The sequence below is a fragment of the Platalea leucorodia genome (genome assembly GCF_965183815.1).
Source record: "Platalea leucorodia genome assembly, chromosome: 9".
NCBI lineage: Eukaryota > Metazoa > Chordata > Aves > Pelecaniformes > Threskiornithidae > Platalea > Platalea leucorodia.
The window spans coordinates 50,124,258-50,147,340 of record NC_138831.1 but is presented as its reverse complement, the minus strand read 5'-3'; the positions used below and the strand labels follow the sequence as shown (position 1 = coordinate 50,147,340).

Genomic DNA, 23,083 nt, shown 5'->3' with positions numbered 1-23,083 from the left:
TCGACAACAGAAGCAGATCCGCAGAGTGAAACGGTTGGTGCAATGTTTCAGGGATGGAAGAGGTTTTGCTTTTGACCAGCTCTGGTCTGGTCTGCGGACACAGCGCCCATTAGGAGCTCATTAGGTGTGTGCCTGGAGCACATCTTCTGGTTTGGTTTCATCTGAAATCGATTCAATTCACGAGCTTCAAGACCTGTCTGTGATGAGAATGAAAGAGCGGTAGCTCTGAAAGAGCAGGAGATTCACGCCAAAAAGGCACACCTGACCTGAACGCTAATGTTCATGTAGATGCACCTGCAGAAGCATCTTCAGCTCACGCCTCACCGCGAGCGCAGGATTGGTCCCACTGACACCAAACAGAGCTAGTCAGGCATTAAAAGCTGATGTAGTATTTCCTTCAAACGGTGTCTAAGTGTTCCCCTGGACTGGGGAAGAAGGGTGGAAAAAACAGTTGTTATCTCCAAGTTTTGAGAAACTGGTTTCTACTGACAGGGGAAAAAAAAAAAAAAAATCACTAAGCTGGAGTAAACTGAAACAATCTCCTAAACGCTTTTCACCCAAACCTTGGAGTAGAAAATGCTGCGTGCATACGCACGTGTGCACGCACACACGCACAAACAAACAACGAACAAAACCAAAAAAAACCCAGAAAACGATCTGGCTAGAAGCAAAAAAGGAGAACGGAACAGCCCACACTTTGCTAGCGTTTCTGTGATGAAGTTTCTGCAAATGAACAAGTTGTTTTTAAAAGTACTCCGTACGATCGTATTGCATTACATGCCTACACACCGCCTCCATCTAGTGCAAAATAACATCCCCATGTTTGCCAGGTTTAGTAAAGAGACTAAATAAAGCAAGTATTAAATGATCAAGCATGAACATACTGTCAAATCACCCTGTTTCAGGAGCAGAAAAAGCACAGGTATGAAACGTCCCAATAAATGTGCGGAGCCCTGCTGAAAACACAGAGAGGAAAGCAAAATATATCACCACTAGTTGGCTTGGTGAGGAAAAAAAAAAAAAAAAATTCCTTTGAATCTCTCACAAGGTCACTGAACAAACGACCGAGGCCACGAAAACCATTTCCATTCTCAGACTTGTATTTCAGTACCACCGTTCCCTACCGGGAGCCTTTCCCCGGTGGAAGCCCCGGCTCTCTCCAGCCGTACAGGCAGCCATCGTCGGAGCCATCCCGATTTACACCAGCCGAGCGTTTACCCCAGCATCTCCCATTAAATCCGAACAGGCAGATGCACATTTATGGGACAATGAACTTTTCCACGGCTGCGGCTCATCGTGCTTTGCTATTACGGCCTTAATAAACCTGCGCATTCCCGTGCTGCGGCAGCTGCCTTGGGTGGGAGCGCGAGCAGCCGGCTCCGGAGGAGAGGCCGCAGCTTAAAAAAAAAAAAAAATCATGTTTAATTTAAAAATTAGAAACTGGAGCAGGCTGTGAGCACAGAGGTTGATTGAAACAAAATTTAAATTCCTGTCAAGCCCATTTAAACACAGGGGCCCTTCATAGACAATTAGCTGCTCCCTGTGAATGCTGAATAAACTCGGGCCTGGTCACTGTTAGAAGAGAGCAGACCTACTGTGAGGAGCTGGAAAAAAATTAACTAAAATCAGGCTGTATGAAATATTTAGCCTCCCAGTTTATCACAGGGGTTTGGAAGTGTAAACAAGACAAAAATCGATTCCTCGGTGCCCTCCAATCAATCCCCCAAAATGGTTAGGGCATCTGTTTCTGCTAAATTTTGTTTACTCTGGCAGATTTGCCTTAATTGCAGTTGTTTATCTCCCATTGTCCCCGGGGCCCTAATCTCCCGATTACTAATACTTAACACTCATTTCACATCTAAAGCTACTTCTAATCCTCAACAGGTTTCTGGGGCTCTTAAAATTATTGAAACGGTGGAGACGGGAGATGCAACCTCTTTGTGAAAGGCACATTTTCTTATCTACAACCAGCTGGGTCCAATCATCACCAGGGATGGCTGCAACAAAGGTGCTAAAAGGCTCTTTCACAGGCACTGCTGCTCCGCTGGGGATTCAGCGGATAAAAAAGAGCTTTGATGGGAAAAAAAAACCAAACCAAACCAAAACAAAAAAACCCCGAACAAGAGGGCTATAACAGTCCAGCCAAATAAAGTTACTGTCATAATCAAATGCTGTCAATCACAATGAAAATCCAATTAAAAATCTTTCAGTGCGGCCCTCTTAAGTAGAAAAATGTCCCCTATTTATATGCGTTTTTGTCAACCGCACAAATTAGAAAGTAGTATTAATTGATTTTTTACTACTTTAGGCCCTGATCCTCCAGCTGAATTTCTGCGGATGCAAGAATCAACCGGCACAAATCTGATTAAGGGATTTGAGGCATAATGCACACAGGTCACTAAGAAGCCATATCTGTATCTCCTGCTTTATACTCCGCTTATTCATAGGCAATTATTGCTCTTATTTAATACTGCAGGAGTGTCTTGAGGTGCTAATCAGAATACAGACCCACAAGTAGCTGGTACTACACAAATGCCAGCAATTTTAATCCATGCAGAGCGTTTGAATCAATTTAAAATTCCAGTTTTATTATACAAATAAATATTGTACACAGATTTCCACAGTCGCCTGTTCGAGCAAATTCCTTGATGAATTTGGAATGAACAGGAAGGACAGCATTCTGGGAATTAAAGATATGGCTCTTATTTTGGAACTGGTAACAGATTTTTTTTTTTAATTATTATTTTAAATAGATATGTAGGGAAGACAGCCGACATAAAAATACCAACAAGACAAATGCGCAACTTCTCAATGTGTCATAATTGAAAGATTTGCAATTCCGCTACCAACATGAGCGAGATGTAAATATTTGTCTCTGTGTCTGGAGAACTACAGAACAACCAGAAGTGCCAAATGAAACATTTGCTCAAATTAAACGTCAAAGCCCAGGAGACTCAAGTAACCAAAAATATTAACTGTATCACTCTAAGCTGTTGCCAATTTGTTTTTGTCCAATTTCCTTAGATTTTCAATACTTCTTCGAGCCAACTCAAGTTATTTCTTTTCACATTTCACTGGGAAGTGCCAGTATATTGTGCGGCTTTAGGGCATGTTAGAAAGTCAGATGCCCACATTTCACGTAAAAAGTCAGCGGTCGCACGAGCGATGGGACTGAGAAGACAGGGAACGAATACAACACCTTAAAACTCTAATGCTCGCAAGTTAACCTTGTCACAGTCTTAGTCTTCTGTAATTGCTGGATTTAGTGACACCGATATAATGTGTTTCTCCATTTCGATACCTGATTTCTCAAGTGACAAAGAAGAGCGAGTCATACCCCTAAGGACAGAGACCGCCTTTTTTTTTTTTCCTTTTCTTTTCTTTTTTTTAAGAGAGAGGGAAAGCTCCATAACCCACCTTTCCTCATTTCAGCTAAGCAACGCAGCCACCTGAAAGAATACATACTTTTTTTTTCTCCAGCTCTTGAGCTACCCTGAGCAAGGACGATGATGAAGACAAGTAAAACAAGCACATCCTGAGCCCCAGCGTGAAATCCTAGCATCAATGAAGTCAATATAAACTTTGACATTGCCTCCAACGTATCCAGGATTTGATCCAGAACCCCTTGTCCACTGTATCTCTGAATTGATAGACTGCAGATACAGTTTAATATTTATCATATTTACAACAGCTAAAATACTTGGCTCTGGACTTTTTTCCTTGGGAAATCAGGAGAGTGCCCTTTCCTTCACATCTGGCATGTGTTTTTGGTGTCTGTCAGAATTTCTGCTTGTCATGGGGTGAATAACTGTGACAGAGGAGAGTCTAAATGTTTGCAAACAAAGCTATCCATCACAGGTTCAAGCATGGACAATTTTATGCTGGACAAATCATCGCTGATAGGAGATCCTACACTGGCTGGGGGGGGGGGGAAACCCCAATGCTTATAAGTAGCCAAAGAGGGAAAATTCTTGGCTCACTGTGATCCAGCAACGATGCATAAACATCTAGATAGATGCAGACAGAAAACACTTATCTGTAAAGCTGTCTTCAAAAGATTTGCGGGATGTGTTTGTGAAAAGCAAAGCGCAGACAGCCCTCTGGTCTTTCTTAAAAGTTAACACCATCAAAACCCCCAACCTGTACAGCCATCTCAGCTACCCGGCGATGCCACTGCCATAATGCAAAAGCCAAATTAGCTGCTGAGGGAAATCCCTCTTATTGACAAACGATACTGGCAGTATTTTATTGGCTTTATTCTGAAGGTTTATATGAAAATCCAGGTAGGATTATGCTGATCCTCCATTTGTTTGTTTAAACCATACAAGTATTTCCTAAGAGCTACAAACAACGGTTCTCCCTGGTAAGAAGTGCTACTGTCCAGAGCCTCTAGAACACAGCTGCTTAAATACAGCTACTTAAAAGCTTTGCATTTTTTATTTCTTATACTGGTTGGAGACTGGGGAACAGCCAGCCAGAATCCATTTTTGAGAGTGTGCAATATCTTGACGCATATCTTAACACATTTAAATATACAAACAAATGATCTATCTAAAAAAAAAAAAATGCCCATTGTAGCTAACGAGACCAGGATGCCTGGTCTAAATGCCATGCCTGAAATGGAGAGAGGGATTGCTGAGTGCACAGGAATGGGAAATTTCAAAATTGCACTAGGCATTAAAATAAAAAAAACCCAAAGAACAGGTTTTTCAGCAGCTCAGTGTTTTTGACACAGATGATGTACAATTTATCATAAAAGCTTCCAAATTAATAAAACGCCAACATAAAAAGCATCAGTAATTTAGGTTTAAAAAAAGGAGAAAAGCTAGAAGTTGTGTTTAAAATTTGGAGACTTGAACAAAAATCAGAAGACTGGTGCAGAAGCAATCAAGTGCAGAAGTTGACTATATCCTTGGCCAAAAGCATTGCCTCTCCCTGCCCAATACTTGCCTTGAGAAACCCAAGCAGCATCCTAAAGACTGTACTTTTTGCATCCATGGAATAAAGGAATAACTGCTACCTGCTTGGCTTTTGGGTTTTCAAATACAATTTCTTTAAGTAAATTGCTTTCTTTTAAATAGCCATATGTAGCAAGGTAGAGTTCAATGCTGTACTAACAAAAAACTCGACAAGAGACTTCAACAATTCTGCTGGCTTTCTGAAAAGCACATACAATCTGCAAAATAAAAGGCCAAGCTTCCAGCTAAAGAAGAGATTTTAAACAATTACCAAAGCAGGATAGTGATATCATAAAGGCAATTTCTGCGCTAGCTTGTTTTCTGAAACTCTCTTTGCCTCTGAACAGCTAGAACAGATAATAACTATTAGTAAATCAAACTCCTGCAATATCCAGCTGTGTCTCACACATTTACATACAGATAGAATGGGTATATGTTTTTAATATGTATGCGATACGTACTTTTACCACAGCTGAAGTGCATGCTACAAAGGAGGAGGAGAATGGGAATGGAATCAGCATGAGATAATAAAGTGGCCTAGATAAAGTATTAGCCAGCGATTGATCTCAAACAGGGGATGTTGCTTCTCTCTGACCTGATTACTTACTATGCATAGATTCCATTAAATAGAGCTTAGAATGGAAAGCTTCTGAAAAATACCGTAAATACAGTCAGATCTGCAGCTTCCTGAGCCAAACCAGCCCGCGGATGCCTACCCGTACCCGCGGCACAAGTGGGAGTTTAATGGGGACCCATACGGCCACATCGCACTCGCTCAGTACACACGTATGTCTGCACTTCCCCGGGAGCCAGGCTTGCGATGCCAGAAAAACCCGCGTTTTAAAGGAAAACAGGAAGTTCACAGGGAAAAAAAAAATTCAAAAAAATATTTATACAGAAGACTTCGTGAGTTGGAAGGGGACTCACTGAGTTGGAAGGGGAGAGAATAGAGACAGAGGAATGTGCTAAGAGGTTGTGCCATCTTCCCTGGTGCCGAAACAGGAGTATGTTCAATTTAATTGACTGTATGCCTTTCTCTTCTTAGGAGGGAACAAACTGGAGACAAAAGAGCAGACGCCGTAAGCACGAGGTTCAGAATAACCACCGGTGAATTACAGATTGTTCCTTTCCCTGGATGGACAATTTTCCCACTGCTTGGTGGAATTACTTTTTTTCACTCCCGTGGAACAAGTCTGTTAATTTGAAATACTTTGAAACAATTAAATCGTTGATTGTGTATACACAGAGAAACCAATGTTATGTCTTGTTTTGGGGATGGGTATAGGGAAGAAAGGGCACAGCGACCCACTGTAAATACAGGAACCCAATTTATGCCAGCTGTGATGGAAATTTGGTGTTCGCTCGCACAAGAATATCTATGGTACTAGGAAGCCTGACTTTATCCAGGAATTTCATACAGCCTTGGCTTTGGCCCTATTTTCTGACAAAATGTGCACAGTGACTTTTAGAAAATAGGGCTTCCTAACGTGATAGACAGGGTAAATCCATCCCTGATGTAACCCCGTGACTTCACCGGAGTTGCCAATCTGGCACTCCAGGTATTGTTAGTCAGCTCTTAAAATGCATTTAACAATTCACCGATTATCAGGAGAGTAGAAAAAGATTGATGTTCTGCTCCCTTCATTTTGCTTTCAGTCTTTAATTATACCAAATTGGTTACAAAATAGTGACTTCCAGTACGGTTAATGTCCATAGGGGAGAAAGCCTGCGCTCCACTGCTTTGTCTGAAGCTAACGATGATTACGTGTTACACCTTTCACCCTTGCCAGTACATTTCTTCTAAATAAAAAAACCCCAACCAAACCCCAATGAACAAGGTGAAATCCTGCTCTCATTGAAATCAACGGTAAGCTGACCTTGACAAGTCCAGGATTTCACCGACGGTATCCGCATCACTCTGCCCACTCCGATAGTCAACGCGGAGATACCCATCAGAATTCCAACAGAGGTTTCAGAAACGGATGACGCGGAATTAGAAAGGATATTGCGCTCAGCAATTCTAGAATTCAGAGCTTATTTAACAGCTTTTCTTCTGGCCCTGTTTTCCAACAAGGTATGGTAATTTATAGACACGTATGTATATGTATGTACAGATATGCTTGCCTGTAGATAGATATATTATGTGTATGCACATATATATGTTAATGGGTATGTGCATATGAGTTTTATAAATAAAGCGCTCCTTGGCGAGACTGGGTAAGTGCAAGAACGTAAAGGGCTTGACTGGTGAGCAACTGCCGCGCTAATAGCGAGCCTGGTACAGAAGAGGCCAGGGTGCTCCGAGCCCGTCAGGCTGGAGGAGGGAATTTAGGGCAGCTTATGAGGGTCAGCCACATTGCAGGCAAGGACTGGGTCACTTCTTTATTTCAGCAGCAGCCTACTCCATGCTTTAGTACTTGTTGTTGCAAGTTCATTTATAATTGAATAGAAAAGTAGCATGAGGGGAAAAATGCATTAAACAAAAGATTTTGTTTAAAAAGTAGGAAGGCTTTTTTTTTTTTTTTTCCTGAGCTGCTATAATTTTAAAATTATTTTACAAAATACCTCCTTAAAAGGAGACTAGCACACTCCAGGGCATGTAGTTGTAAAGATAAATCTGTGCACTTCCCTGGTACTGCAGGCACTCACCCTTTGGCCTCGTTTTTATGACTCTACACCCTGGAGTGGTATTATTGCTTACAAACATACATATATACTTATGGGGGTATGTGCGATCTGCAGATGTTTTATTTATAAGTGGCAGGCCTATTGCATCACTGAAACATGCATTTACAAACAGATATAGGTTTTATGAAACCCTATTCCGTTGTTTTAATAGCTAAGCTATCCAGCCATAGCATAATAGTGCACAAGGTAAATGTGTCTACATCTCTAGAACCTGTTCCAAGTTTTCTCAGATGTGACTAACTGCAAGAATTTTCCAACCATCAAAAGTTAATAAAAAAGACAAAATAAGGCAGTGCAAGCCTTTCATACGAGAGACACGCCACCACAAAGCGAAGGGGCTCTGATAAACTTTAAGGACTCATTTCAGCAAGGTATTTAAGCAGGTGCCTAACTTCAAATGTAGATCTATTGAAGTTAATATCCTTAAAATGAGATTCACAGTTAAATACTTTACTAACCAGGATCTAAATTGAGACTAGTCTGGATTGTGAGATATCTGCTCCAGGGCATCTTCAGAGATTAGCCTTTAACTAGAGAATAGCTGCAATAGAAACACTTGTTTATTCTACTGGCAGTTCGCAGCATGCAAGCAAGAAATGAAATGATGCAAACGCGTCCTTATCTTGTGAAAATCTGCTAAAATTATTCCCAGATATTTAATGCACAGAAAATAAATTATGATGATTTTACATAAACCTCCAAGTTACAGGAAATATAGCATATAAATAAAAGTAATGAAACATTTAAAAATCAAAGCTATTTGATGCGAGTCAGAGGGGACTACAAGTCTTATCTACAATACAAGTTACTGTAAATATTTGTAATAATTGTTTGATATAGTATTTTTCTAGCTGCCTAAAACAGTCAAAACAGCACTCTGCGCTAAATGCGCAGCCACAAGGGACCAGCTTGAGAGCAGGTAGCCTGTTATTGCCTTACTGAAAAAATGCCAATTGCAAGCAAAAGAAGTGGTCTCTGAGCTCAGATTCCAACACCGAGAGCCCTCCTACGGACAAACCAAAGCTACATATTACCTCAATCTTCTGTAGCCCATCTAATTTCCTTTTACGTGAATATAAGTGAGAACAGTAGCTCCCGCATTTCATTAAAACCACACTATTTTGACCATATCCTCTGCTTTCAATCTTCAGATTTTGAAAGGTTACGACTGGCAAATGATGACAAAGAGTGACCTACATTAAGCTGTAATCCCTGGACATACAAACTGGAAAAAAAAAAACGTGTATTAAGCATCAAAATGGTTTTGATTGAAGCTTGATACTGGCTGTGAAAGTTCTGTATGAACTCCCCAAATCACAAGTGAAGCTTTGGCCACGGTTAAGGTAACAGCAAAATACCCGTTCACTTCAATGGCATCATAATTCCACCTTTGGTTTGTGTGCTCTCTGGAAATATGTAATTGCTGCACAAGCCAGAAAGAGTTTAGATTTGAATTTGTACATACTGAAAAATGCAGGAAAAAAATGGATACACTTCTATATACATGAATAAAAAGTATTCACAGACAAATATATACCGAGGGGCTCTGAACTTTCACTTACCATTAAATCTTCAGGTGCTGGCCTTTCCTTTGGTTGCTTTTTCATGCTACGTGTCATAAAACAAAACGTTCATATGTAAACAACTGCTCGCTTAAATTCTACTCGCTTAAATATTGAAGGTATCCTCTTTTAACACAGAGCGAAGAATTTCAATGTATTTAACTTTATCACGTGCCGATGGAAGACGGGGTTCCAAACAGCGGCCAAAATGTTAATGGATTTCTTCCTTCCCTCCCACCCCTCCCTTATGGGAAGTAGTGGCCTGCACTGTTTGTAACCAGGAGAGCGCGTAAATATAGCGATCATTGAAAACCAGTCAGCTCAGAAGGCACAGTGAGTTGATTCTCATTTTGCTAGGGATTATTACATAGCTCGACACAAAGTCTTACACAAACAGGTGGGAAATTTAACTCTAACGCTAAACCGCTTCAGGAGAACGCACAATACCCTGGGGTTTCTACCTTAATTTTTTCACATTTATTTCCATTACACACCAGGGTGATAGTTCATTACACAGCATTAACCTGTTTATAAGATCATGTTTCTCATCCAAATAGTCCTAGTTTTCTGTGCAACAGGTGCAATTAGCTATTGAAGGCTGTGCTTAGCTGCATGACGGAACACAATAACATGGCACAGAGGTGACCATCAGGAGCTGCCTACTGACTAATTGGATTACATCCAAACAGCCAGCGTTTATGGCGTAATTGGCATAAAGTCATAAAGTCTGATACGCCGTTCACTCGGCATCTCCAATACTTATTAGGAATTGATGGCTTAAATAGTACGTAGTTTCTTCTTATTTGCTTTTTTGAAACAGTAATGCCTCCCACTAACAGGCACAGCCAACGTAACACTATATCTAAAATATTAGACGATCTGTGCTGTAAATCGGAGGTATCGATGATACAATTTACCTTCCCTACAAATAACTACAAGCACCTCAAATAATGCAGGCATTAGCAAGTAATGCAAGCTGCCTGACGAGGAGGTCGGTAGCAGTTCTAATCTGACAGTCCAAAGTAGCTGCGTCCCCAGGGAAAACAAGGCTATTAGCCACCATCAGTTATGCTTCGGTTTGACATCTGTGGAAATTTTAACACAGGTTATCCCTCCCTCTGCCTCAATGAGGATTTTTTTTTTTTTTAAAACAGCCTGTCATCAATTTTTTGCAGGGATAAAAAGCATAGACCTCCACGCACATCAGTTAGTTGCGCTGCAGAATCCTCCAAATAGCGCTGCTCTTTGTAAACTGAGACTGTTGAAAACGGAGGCCTATGTTACACAAACTTTAATTATTTAGTTACTTTAATTAACCGATCATCAGACCGCTTTTTGTGTCTGTATTATTTGTTGCGTACTGCGTCAGGCCTGAGAGGCACTTTCTCCTATGTCACGTATTCAAAATTCAATTTCATTTAGGCGGCTTTGGCTGCAGTGGCCCTGGCACACGGCAGAGACCCCGAAAGTCCTGCGAAGCCCGACCTAGAGATCTGCGCGGGGCCGAGGGCTTCGAGCACCTTGTTTTCGCCGAGGACGCATCCCTGAAGCAGGATTCCCTCTCGGCCACGCGGCTGCAGCGCTCGGTGGCACACACTGAGATGGCTCCATCTGATTTAGCACAGCTGAGCATCCAGCCCTGGAAGCGCGTCTTCGCAGAAGGGATGCTCCTCCGTCAAACGCATCATATTTGTGCAAAATTCAAGCTTGTTTCTTTTGCCATACATAAATGACTGCCCCCTCCCTTTTTTTTTTTTGCGGGGAGTGGGGGAGAATGAGACAGTTAAAAAGATTTGCCTTTCACTTTGTTTCTTTAAGAGAGCTCACCCTCAACATTTTTATTCTCTAGTCACTCAAGAACTGTATTCTTTATTCTACAAATTCCTCCTCTCCCCCATTCTCCTTTAATTTAAAAGGTTTTCAATGAACTATTCAGTTTTAAGGAAAGAAAATATACCCAGTGGTGTGTTTTAAAATACGAGACTCAGTAAAAATTACTTACTGAAAAGCCAATGAATTAATCAAGGCTGCTTGCCTTTCTAAATATCGAGGCAATTTTATAAGTAATATTTTAAAAAGCCCTGAATAACGATATTATACACACGAGTCTTTGTGGCCTCTTTACCCCCAGATGAATTCTTAGGAGTCTCAGCGCACAAGACTGCACCCACATTCAGGGCAGGTTTATTAAAACAGGAAAAACCCTTGTACGTACTTTTACGACCCTTTGTGTAAATAACGTTTACATAATTTAAACAGTTTGCTTAGCTTTGCTGCCCCATCTGCCCAAGGCCCCCAAGTCCCTCTTCTCTCAGAAAGGATGCAAGGAAAGCCATAAGGTCTCGCAGAGCTGCAGAGTTAATGGCATGTATCATTTACATTGAGGGCATGGCATGTTTGCAAACTGAGCTTACCATTGAGTGATGAAGTGTACAAATGGCTCAGAGAACTCCCCGGCTGGAAGGACGGGCGATTCCTGGGATTGGATTGAAACAAGAAGCAGAGTCAGAAGGAGAGAAGATAATTTTTTTTTTTTAGAAGGAGAGTAATACAACAGCGACAACAAAAAAAAGAAGGGGGAAAAAAAAAACCCAAGGAAGCGACAAAGCCCCCTTTTCACACAGAGAATTTGAGGGAGAAAGGTACAAATTCTTCTGAGAATGTGTTATAAAACACTGAATTTCAACTAATGAGTATTACACAATGGGTAAAAACATGTGGAAAGACACTGAGGGGAGGTGAAAAAAGGACAATGATAGCCACAGGGTAAAAAGGAAGGTAGGGAAAGTGTAAATGAGAAATTAATGATTATTTAAGTAACACACAAATGGTCTTGTAATTAACAAAGAGCTGTGAAATTATTCTTGTGTTGACCTTTGTTTCTCTCACTGCATTTGCTATTTATTTACACTCATGTTTATTTACACTTATTCATTTTCGAGGCTGTCCTCATATGCTGTCTGTTCTAGATTTAAAAGGCGAAAGAATTTTTAAGAGGAAAAAATGCAGGATTTACCAGTCTAGTGAAAATAACCACTCAGTATTTATGAAAGAAAAAAAAAAAAAAAAAAAGGAAAAAAATTAAGAGCACAAGGAAAAAAAAAAATTACAAACAGGGAACAAACAACATCACCATTTGCAAAGAAGGGCTTTACGAATTTAGGAGTTTTTCCAAGAATGACAGAGAGCTCCACTGTGTTTATAGTGTAACAGCTCAGGATGTAATGAAATTACACTGCAGAGTACTTTAACAGTGTCATCTCATTAGACCTACAGTTGGAACAAGAGAGCCACATAAAACAGGCAGCTGCAAATGACTCCATTCTCATCTATTCTCATTTGCTATTAAAAATACCTTTCGGCGGCTTTTTTCCTCCCTGACATCCCTACACAAAGTACCCTGCAAAGTATGATACATGCACCTATTTAAATTAACAAAGGAATGACTTATTTTAATCTCACTGTGCTTTGGAGTGCTTTGGCCATTTGGATGAGCAATATATCATTACATACAACCTTCCAGCGCTGCAGGCAAGAAACTCAGAGCGTGCAGCATTTGGTGGGAGCCAAACAATTTCTCTAGCACACAACTGTGTCAAATGCATGCATGTATTCATTATTGAGAATGCGAGGAAATAGCTTTGATGTAGTGGAAAAAAGAAGATGATAAAAGCACCTCTGCAATGTGTGTGCCATTATCAATGGTGGCAGATAGACACAACTGCAGAGCCTCCTATGTGATTAGTAAATATACATATAATTGCTGTGGCCAATTATCAGAAAAATGAGATCGGTAATTACAAGACAGAAAATTAACTAGAACTCTTATTAAGGCTTTGTTTCCAATTCAAACAATTGGAAACTGCTGGAAAATACAATTAAATCAAAAGTAACTGAAGAGTAAAAGGAGAAGCCAAAATTGCTTTACAATTTTCAAAGACTTCTATTATATACAAGGAGTGTTTGATATAACATGCCCAAATTCTCTTTGAACTTAGACCGGGTGAGGGAGAGGTTATTGTTTCTAAACTTATAAATGACATCAATATAGGAAGGTTTCCACTGGAGAGTGTAAGGAACATAAGGAAATAAGCAGCGCAATTAAACTTGCTCCACTTCAAAGAACCGCGCATGAAAATTATTCATATTAATACAGAAAACGCAGAGCAGAACGGCAGGCTTGCTTATACAGCACGGAGCCCAGCAGGTTTTGCCTCTCCCCATCATTTTCTCGTGTCCAGCAGAGCCTTCCTGGACCCGAAGCAGCAAATGCTGCTTTCCCAGGTGGGACGGACTCAAAGCAGAACAGGTACGAAATACTCCGGGCGCATATTGCAGATCGTTTTGAAAACCACAGGGCAAAGCCATCGGAGCCCATTCCCCAGGGAATCGGCTCTGCCCAGCAATCTACCCCGGCTGCTTAAGTAAAATGCAAGTGAGGAGCTTCTTACAAGCCTCCCCGTAACGGGGCTGCCACCTCGGATCAGTCCACGCTGGGGAACGGGACAGGAATCCGGCACTTCACACTAATTTGGTAGGTGATAATTTCTGCAATCACAAAGAGATGACGGACCCATAATAGAGTGAAGCCGATGAACGGCTCTGAAGCCACCAGCATTTCGCTTTGGCTGTCCCAAGCTAAGGTGGCATCAGGGTTCCTGCAGGCAAGGGAAGGACTTGCTCCGTCAGTATTAACGCCTTGACCACGCAGCTCCTGTAGACAGAAGACAAGGTGCTCCTGCATAAGCGTGCAAGAAGATCTCACTTGGATGAAACTAAACGTAAAATGCTATATTTTTCTGGCACATCTTTCTGTAAAATGCAGGTATTTCAATCCCATCCAGGCCTACTCTCTTCTGCTGTAGACCTGTCAGTCATGGCCATGCCTTGGTTGGTTTGCTCTCAGGAGCTCAGGAAGAGATTGTGGGTGGGTGGGTGAAGAAGAACACAAACTGGATCTCGGTATGAAAACTAGATGCTTTAACATAGTCTTCCCAAGGATTTTAGACTGGGCACCCCCAAATTTTTTGGCTATTTGCCTGACAAATTGAAAGCCTTTTGGGAGAGTGCATCAATCTCAAGGAAATGCTTGCTGGCAAGTGTGTTTGAGGGCAAAAAGAGCAGTGCAGATAAAAACTTTAATCTCACTCTCCTCTACCTATGAGCCAATTGTTACTTTACAGCAGAGGTAAGATAGGAGGCAGGTTTTGGTTTTAGCTGAAATGGGCCAGTACGGATCCTCAACTGCTTCCAAAGGTGAAAAGCTGCCTCAAATGCTGCATTTTAGCTTAGAGAAAACATCCATTCGGTACCTGCCCAGGGAAACCAATGACTGAAATATTTCTATTTCTGATAATGTTCTGTGCAAGACCATTTGAGTAGTAGAAAGGTGAGAGTATTTTGTAGTTAGAGCTATTTCTAGTGAGAGAAAGCGTTGGTATTGCTACCTCTGTAACTTGAGCAATCACAATGTTGTTGTATCCAGTATAAAGCAAAAATTTCCAAAACTACACAAAGTAAATACATCCTCTATTGTATCCTGAAGTTCCCCGGACTTTGGCTGACACTCAAAGAGATGGGAACATGAGGAAATAAAGCAAAGCTACCCATGCCTCTACCACGTCTACCCCGTCTGTGTGACGCACTACAGTCACATTTGATGCAACCATTGGGAACGGTCCAGCTGCACTCCAATGGCCTGCCTTATCTTACCCACCCGCACAATGAAATCATACTATAGGGGCAAAAAAAGTAGAAAACCAAGATTTTAAAGGAGTGAGGAATAGGTATACTCACTTTGAAGTGGGAAATGGTTCTTCCATTTTCGTTAAATACCGTATTTTTTAACCAATATCATGAAGACCTATATATTGGGGATGCTGCTAAAATGGCAGTAGAGACACAGACGGTTGTAAGGTTCAATGTACCCCTGGCCTCTTATATCCCCAGGCAGCTTATTCCCAAGACTGGCTATTTCCCTAAGCATCCAAGCAACGTTTCCGTAACTGGGATGCGCTGCAGGAGAAGACAAGATCAGCCTCTGATTTCTCAAAACCAGCCGAACTGTGCACACACAGTGAGAACGGGGAAGGGCAACAGGAAAAAAGTTTGAGTGATGCCTTTGCCTTGTGAATAATGAACAGTTCAAGAAGGTCAACCCATTACAACTGAAACCGTTTAATTATTAATTATGCACAATCTATGAGCAAAAGGACAAGTTCAGAATGTTTAATGTGTGGTAACTCCGACTGGACCCTCTCTTGGCATTTTGTTATTAGCACTTGTCAGCAAGGTGCTCAGGCATAAAGAAAAAAGCACAGCAGCAGAAAATCTGAGCTAGCAGGAGGAGGGAGGGCTTAAACTTCAAACACTGCTCCTAATATTTAATTTATAGAGTGCCAAGGCTCTGGTATAAACCTCATTGACTTCCATGGAGTAAGGGGAAGTCACGTTATCTAAATGAAGACCTGAGAATGAGAATACTGAGACAATCCCTCCAAAAGCCCTCCCTTATGAAGGGAGTGATAACATTACTATTTATATCTTCTTTTTTTTCCCCAGGTCTGAACAAAGGAGGAGCGAACCACCTAACAGTGTGTCCAGAAGTCAAGCAGTCTTTTGCAACCTATGCAATAAGAGCTTGAATTACAGGTCCAAGCATTATCCTCACCTGCTTCTCAAACCTATTATTTGAAATGTCTCCTGATCTGCTTGCTCGTCACTAAGCAAAGCAGAAGCAGAGATGCTCCTGAGGCTCAGGAAATAAATGAAGTCCAGCAAACCCACAAATAAATACGGATAAGGCACCTTCCCCCTCTTTTCTGTCCAACTTGGAGGTTCACCTGGACAAACTCAAGAAGCAAATTCAACAGATACAGCTCTGAGCTGCATATTTTCTTTGGAAACACTCTCATGTCAATGAAATTTGGGAGTAGTTCTTGACTGGCAATATACACCAAAAGTATCCCATGCTTTACACCCCTTCAGAGGTTTTAACCCAACAGCCAGTTTCTTGAGAGTGAAATATCTTCTCAAAGCAACTGAAAGTCTGAGATTTATCACATCCTTTCTGAAGAAAGAGAAAGCCCACAATCTCCGTATAACACGAAAATCAGCAAATACAGCTTTTCTACCCAAAACCTTCAAGAAGGCAAAGCCCCCAGCTATGCGTTAAGATCAAACCTGTGTTCCGTCCTCTGGAGGCCAGCCCGATGGACCGCCACGGTGCAGAGCGATGGCAGCCTGTCATCAACACGTCCCCAGAAGAAAGCCAGGCTGCACAGCCGTGCAGGCTTGAAGACGACCTCAGCTACACTTCGTGGGCAACAGAGGTTGGTATTCCCGGTGGATCTCCGCACTCGGTGCAAATAGGTTTTACTCTCTCTTCTCATCTGCTAACTCCCTCTCTGTGAAGGGTTAAATTTTCCCATTCCCCACAGCTACCGCTATTTTGCAATACTCTCTCCTCAGCGTGAACGCTTGTGCAGAAGGAAATGCCATGGTCCTATGGCTCTACGGCCACAAGAGGGAAGTTAGCAGAACCCAGCAAACCAAACTTCAGTTCCTCTCTCCTCTGGGTTTCCTCAGCACACCCTGTCTTTGAAATTATCATCTCCTCTGGGCAGATACTCCTATTCTGCAACTTGTCCATTAATGCTGAAATGGCAGTATTTAATAAATATCGTGTGTGCTTTACAAAGCATTTCTGGCTTAGCACTTCAGCCTAAAAAATCTCTAGGATTAAAGAATTTTTATGCACTTCAGCTTCTCTTTTACTACAGCTTTCAAAGAATACACCTATTTTTATCCAGTAGCTGCATTTTACTTTGTGGCCAAATGGTGATTTTTTTTTTTTTTTTCAGACAAACTTAAGTTTTAGATGCACCAGAAATGCTGCCAGGTGCAATTACATGTAATAAATGCAGTGCAGTTACCGGGCTGTTTCAACGAGACCGGCAAATTACAATATTGTACATGTTCAGATTTACTCCTACAAGGACAAGTTTCTTTTACAGCACTCCTAAAAAGAAAAAAAGTCATCCATTTCTGACTTTCTAGCCAATGTACTTCAAAAGCCTTGCACAAACCTAATGGCAGGTGATTTCCTACAAGTAACAAGTTTGCAGAAGACAGCGATGTCTAGAGGTGGCTCAGAGGCCCAGACTTGAAAGCACTTCTGGATTGTCCCCGTTACACTCCCACCCCCAGCAGGAAGGTGAAAGATGATTACATCTCTGTGCCAGGTCGCTTCTTGCTCTTTTCTTAGTAGCAGATGCCAAATGTGACAAATTATACGCGGGGGCATTTTGGTGTGAAGTTTCGTCTGCTGGGATTGGCGTGTCAGCAGTAAACTCATTTATTTCCAGATCTCTAGCTGGACGGGAACCAAGGTCGAAAGGCCAGTGTTTTATCCACCAAAACTCAGCCTACCTTTAACACCTCAAATCACGTGAGAACCAGCTATTCTCTCAGCAGCGCTACCTGCTCCCCAAGTTCTTGAAAATATCACGTATGAGTAACCTACATTCGTACCCAACGCATGCAGACGTTTCTGGTTAAATAAGCCAGTAGATACTTGGGGCTATTCGGGTGTCATTTTTGCAGCATTTGCTACCGTGGGATATTTTTCAGAGCCCAGAAGAGGGAAGGAAAGAAGCGGAAGAGTGTAATTAACATCAGGAATAATCTAGAGTGTAGGACATGACATTTTCTACCTCTCGCCAAGCTTTGTACTTGTTAGTGTGGCTCTCTGAAGGGCCTTGCAGATAGGCGTACAGGTAGCTGGAAAAACAGGTTAATCCTTTAACCGTAACTGTAATTGCTTTCTCTCTAAAACAAACATAAGAATTTTTTCCTCTTATTGCCGGTCTCTTGTCGATCATAAGCTAGCAGAGCACAGCAGTGTTTTGGGTAGATACACACACATACGCACACTTCAAATAGCTAAGGCACAGCAGCATGAAACGTAGCCTCTACCTGTTCACACCGAAGGGACTCAATTGAAAAACTAAAACCATTTATTGTTCCCTTTTTCCTCTGTACACTCCCAATGCATTTTTATTGCTTTTTCATAAAACACTGCTGCAAATAATCAAGCATGACCATTGACATCCACAAGATTGAGTTTTAGGAACCATTAAATGAGCTTGCCCTCTTGGGAAAGTTCTTGCTCAGGTTGGTCTAAAGGTAATTATTCAGCAATTCCTACCTGTGGTTTTACCTTGTTCCTATATAAGTCTCTGAATCTCATACACTAGTAAGGTCACAGTTTCTGTCTCAATAAAAGTATACCCCAGAACAACTTATCCACAGGACAAATTATGGTGGGTTTGCGTACACATGCGCACACACGTGGGCATATCCTAACGCCAGCTTTTCCTGCATGGAAATCTTCAGAACTCCAGAAATTTTCAGGGTTAAATATAGCTGTTCATACATTTAAATCAATACATGAGACTCCAAAGAAAAATTCCCAAAGAAGAAATAAAGTCTTCTTTCATTCTGAGCCTTTGGAGTTTTCTACTTCATTTATAGAAATAGCAAAATGTAGCACTGATGCATAAGGTTAAGAAATTCAGCGCTCGAGAGGCAATGGTCTTCGTTGGGTTATTCGATCAAGCTGAACATCCTGTGAATTTTTAAGGCTATGCCGCAGCAATAAATAGAGGGACATATTTAACCAGGTAAAAAAAGAAGGGAACAGAAACAACTATAAAGGATACGTGTATTAAGTGCAAGTTATTTTTTCCATGGGAAAATCTGAAAATTTATTGACACGGAAATGCTTCATAGCTCAGCATTAACACTACACTAGCGTTAACTGATGCTGCTAAATGTTTCTAGAGTACGAATTTAAACAGAAAAGAAAAAAAAGAGGTCTTTGATTTGTGGAGTTTGTAAAGTCCTTGAGCTAGATTAAACTGCAGTCTTGTGAGACTGAGTATCTCTGTGGGGGCACTTAACAGAAATGCTCAAGAAACTCATGGAAAGCTTCTCACTACGTACTCGCCAAGCTATCGGAGTAAGGATTCATGAGTACAACCAATTAATTTTTCTTTTAAATTTCTGCCTGACTTGTCAAAATAATAGGCAGGTTTTTCAATGCTGCCTCCTATTTGTAAAAACAGGATTTGGTTTTGAAGGTCTTTGCTCCACAAGCTTCTAATGTAATTGGAATAATACAATAATTTACCTAAAACTGATGGGCAAAAATATTTTTCTCCCTAATTCAACATAGTTTTTAAAAAAAAAAAAAAAAAAGCCAAACCCAATACCTAAGTCACTATTACACTGAGACAAGCTATGGAGACTTTGAAACCAAAATGAATTTATTTCAGGTTATGAAGAAGAAAGGGTTAGAAACCAGAGCTGATGCTTAACTACAGAGCTTGTGACCACAACTGCTCCAGTACAGCGAAACCTGGTTTACAGCAACCACCCAAGGGGCTGGCAATAATTGTTTTCCTAGAAGGGATACTCTAACTAAATAAAGGTCAAACAAAACAGCCCTGGAGAGCTTAAGGAAAATTTAAAGGAGTTGCTTAAGTCAGGAGGACTGCCTACTGGATGCATTCCGCAGTGCCAGTGTTGTCTATCCAACCTTCTCCGGATGCGGAGCAGATGCATTTAAAGCCAAAAACCACGGGATCGAAAAGATGGGAAGGTGACATGTTGAAAAGCACGGAGCTGTCAGGTTTGGCCTTTTGGGAGCTCCATGGACAAGCTGCAATCACCTAGGTGTTTTACCGAATGCTGATCTGACTAGCAATCAGGAAAAATGACATTTTTAGAAGGCTTTAGAAATACTGCATCTGGAATACAGCCGAAGAAGTAACTAAACAGTAATTTCCTACATAATACATTTTGACAAGAAGATAACAGGGAAATGAGTAACTACAGGTTGGAAGCATCTTGAAAACAATGCCACTTCTCAACTGACTGCAAGGAACACAAAAACACGCTATGATCAGAGCTCTGACTTTCCTGAACACCTAACCCCGCATTTTGCTGCAGAGCCCAGTAACCCACTGCTTACCAAACTGAAAATTTAGAGCACCCTCATTTACCTTTTAAAGTGGGAATTTTCTAACGCATTAAAAGGAAAATGCATAATTATAACCAAGGCTACGGTGCTCATAATCTCTGCTTGGAAGTGGAATTTGATCTATTGAGTGACTCTTGCAGACATCAGCAAAGAGAACACTTAACTGGACCACGGAGGTTGTCTGGGAGGTTGCTGGAGATTTGGAGGCTGAGCAGGGAACTGATAAAATTTTTTGTCAGCTAAAAAAAAATCATGGGAGGCATTCTGAGACCGTGAGCAGCAAGAGAGGTTAAGAAGCATACTAATTTTACTTGCAGCCTTTAGGTTTCATAGTCAACCCACTAAGTGAAATCGGGTGGCCTGCATTTCTCCAATGCATCGTTCCTGGGGCCTGCGACATTAATGGTATTATTCTGGGGCTCTGTTGTTTATATTTCTAAGTTATCATCTGGAACAGATTCCAATCACAAAAACAACTTTTTTTTTTTTTTTAAACGCACCTAGCGCTTTTGAAGCATAATCCCATTGCCGAGTAGATTGCGCTGCAAATTCTTTGGCTGCATGATCATGAAACATAAGACCACATCTAGGACATCTTCCAAGCCAGGCAATGGCTCCTGCTTCCAGCAGGACTCCATTCTCCTTCATGTTGGAGTGTTTCTGGAAAGACTGCACGCACAGCAAGCGATGCATGTCCTTCCCAATAGGGATTCATCTGCACCGCTCAGTGCTTTCCATATAACATTTCGGTGAGTTGGAGACAAACAAAGTTGAGTGCTAGAATATTAAATTACTCTCAGCTCTCAAATAACAGCAGACTGCCTTTATTGCTGGCTGTGTTGCAGGATGAACTACATTAACAACTAGTCTATCCTCATCTTTGGACCAGAAGCAGGAGTCTTATCATGGTGGGAGACGCTGCTACGATTAGGACTGTTGCTTAAATGACCGTGTCTTATTTGTAGCTGGATCAGATTTCACTATAAGTTACCACATGTTAAAAAATAAAGGTCCTGGCAGGCATGTATCCTATTCACACAATGCAAATTTTGCCATTAAAAAAATAATCCCAGAACCAATGCCATTAAAAGCCCAATAACATAATTTAGCAAAAAAAAAAACCAAACAAAAAAACTCAGGCATAATTTACTGTGATTTGTGAAGAAGAACCGTGCCTGACATTTTTTTGTTAAATTCTCCTGCTTCTCAAATCACTTATTCCTTCTGCAGAATTTCTGCAAGTAAATTTAAGTCCTAGAAAATGAGCAAACAGATTTTTTTAAACTGCCAAAGTGACCTGCTATGTCTCATATATTTCACTAAGAGTTTAAAAACAGCTCCAAAAATCTCACTGCTGCAGAACATCCAAAAACTCCCATGGACAGCTTTTATTCCATAGTGCACCATCTTACAGAGTTCAAGAAAAGTCCAGGATACTGAGGTAACACAGAAGCAACCTCTTAACTACTTTAGTCATCAATAAATCCTATGAATTAATGATTATGAATGAACAGAACATTAATTTTTGGATTCCTGCTGTGTTTTGGTGGAACGTGGAACAGTTCTACAAAACCCAGTGACTACCAACATAATAAGCAACTATTATAAAGAGTCAAGGTCTCCATTTCATCATTTTAAAAAACTTCTAGGTTCTCCCGTATCAGGCTCTGGGGTTTTAGCCGGCTCAAGGGGGAAAGACTGGGGTAAGCACGCTGCCGGCAAAGACACGATTTCAAGAAACGCTCTCTTCCACAGAGCTGTTTAATCACAATTTTAGGAGGCAAAAGTCCAAACCATTCTCCGTCACGCAAAAAGACGTATTAAGGGACCTGAGGGAAAAAGATCCAGAGTTTTCAACCGCAACAACTTCAGCAAATTATTACTATGGCGTGAAGCTACATGGGGACCGAAGATCCTTAAGGCAGCTCGATCCCACCCTTGCAGATCTGTTCCTCCCGTATGCTATGACGCTATGGCTCATCCAGACGCCGTGCCGTTACGGGAGCACCGCTGTGCCCGATCTGTTTGGAGGAAGAGGCGAGCTACAGATCGTCACTCCTTGCTGTTCTGATCGTCATTAAGGTAGGTGGGGAATTCTGCACCGGTATCTGGGGGTTCCTATGGGGACGGGCTGCACAGCGCAGCTGCAGGAGAGGGGCTCTGCTCCTACCTCCTGTGAGTTTTAGGACCTCCTTACAGCCAAGGGGAAAATTTGATCCAAAATAATCAGTCCTACAACGCTGAGCATTTCTAATCCTTAATACTCATGGTAGCAACAACAGCTGTACAGTACCAGATAGTAAAGAGACTTCCCCTCTCAAAAGGTCCTTGCGTAGAAGGAAGAGTGCGTATTAGCCAAATAAGCAGGTCCCTCTGTTACTCCCTAGGAGGCACATCTTACAAAAGACACAGTGAGGAGGAAAAAAATAAAAATAGTCACAAGGTAAACACATTTTGCTTTGAGGTCTTTGTAGGCAGGACAGGGCTGGGGGTGGCAGGAGGATCTGTTAAAGTCAACGCTACCCATCAGCTAGAACAGAATAACCCTTAATATAAATGTCCTCCAAGACACCGTCATGCCAAGAGTTTGCACTTCCAGGTGTGGAAGCTACTATCTAAACGCTATATATCTTATTAAATGACCCCCTAACAACACACACGTACCGAGCAAATAACACTACAGAGCCAATCCATTCTCCTCTTCCCCCCAGGCTCTAAACGTTATGGCACGCAACTCCCATTCAGACATCGAGTGTGTTGCAAAACAGAGCGAGTTGCACTTAAAGAACTTTCAGCTGAGCTATGCTCGGTAACCTGAAGTCTTAACGTGC

At 41.4% G+C, this 23,083-nt stretch overlaps 1 protein-coding gene across 6 annotated transcripts in view; it reads right to left on the bottom strand.

Moving 5' to 3' along the window:
• The window catches only part of MAP2K5 (mitogen-activated protein kinase kinase 5), a 148,631-nt gene that overhangs the window by 14,974 nt on the left and 110,574 nt on the right, over positions 1–23,083 (bottom strand). For 5 of the 6 annotated variants that reach the window (XM_082322395.1, XM_082322391.1, XM_082322393.1 and 2 more), the window contains one exon: positions 11,623–11,684. In XM_082322395.1, the coding sequence (XP_082178521.1) occupies positions 11,623–11,684 (62 nt within the window). Of the gene's footprint in view, positions 1–9,208; positions 9,255–11,622; positions 11,685–23,083 lie in introns of all 6 variants that reach the window. The other variant, XM_082322394.1, reaches the window with a different exon arrangement.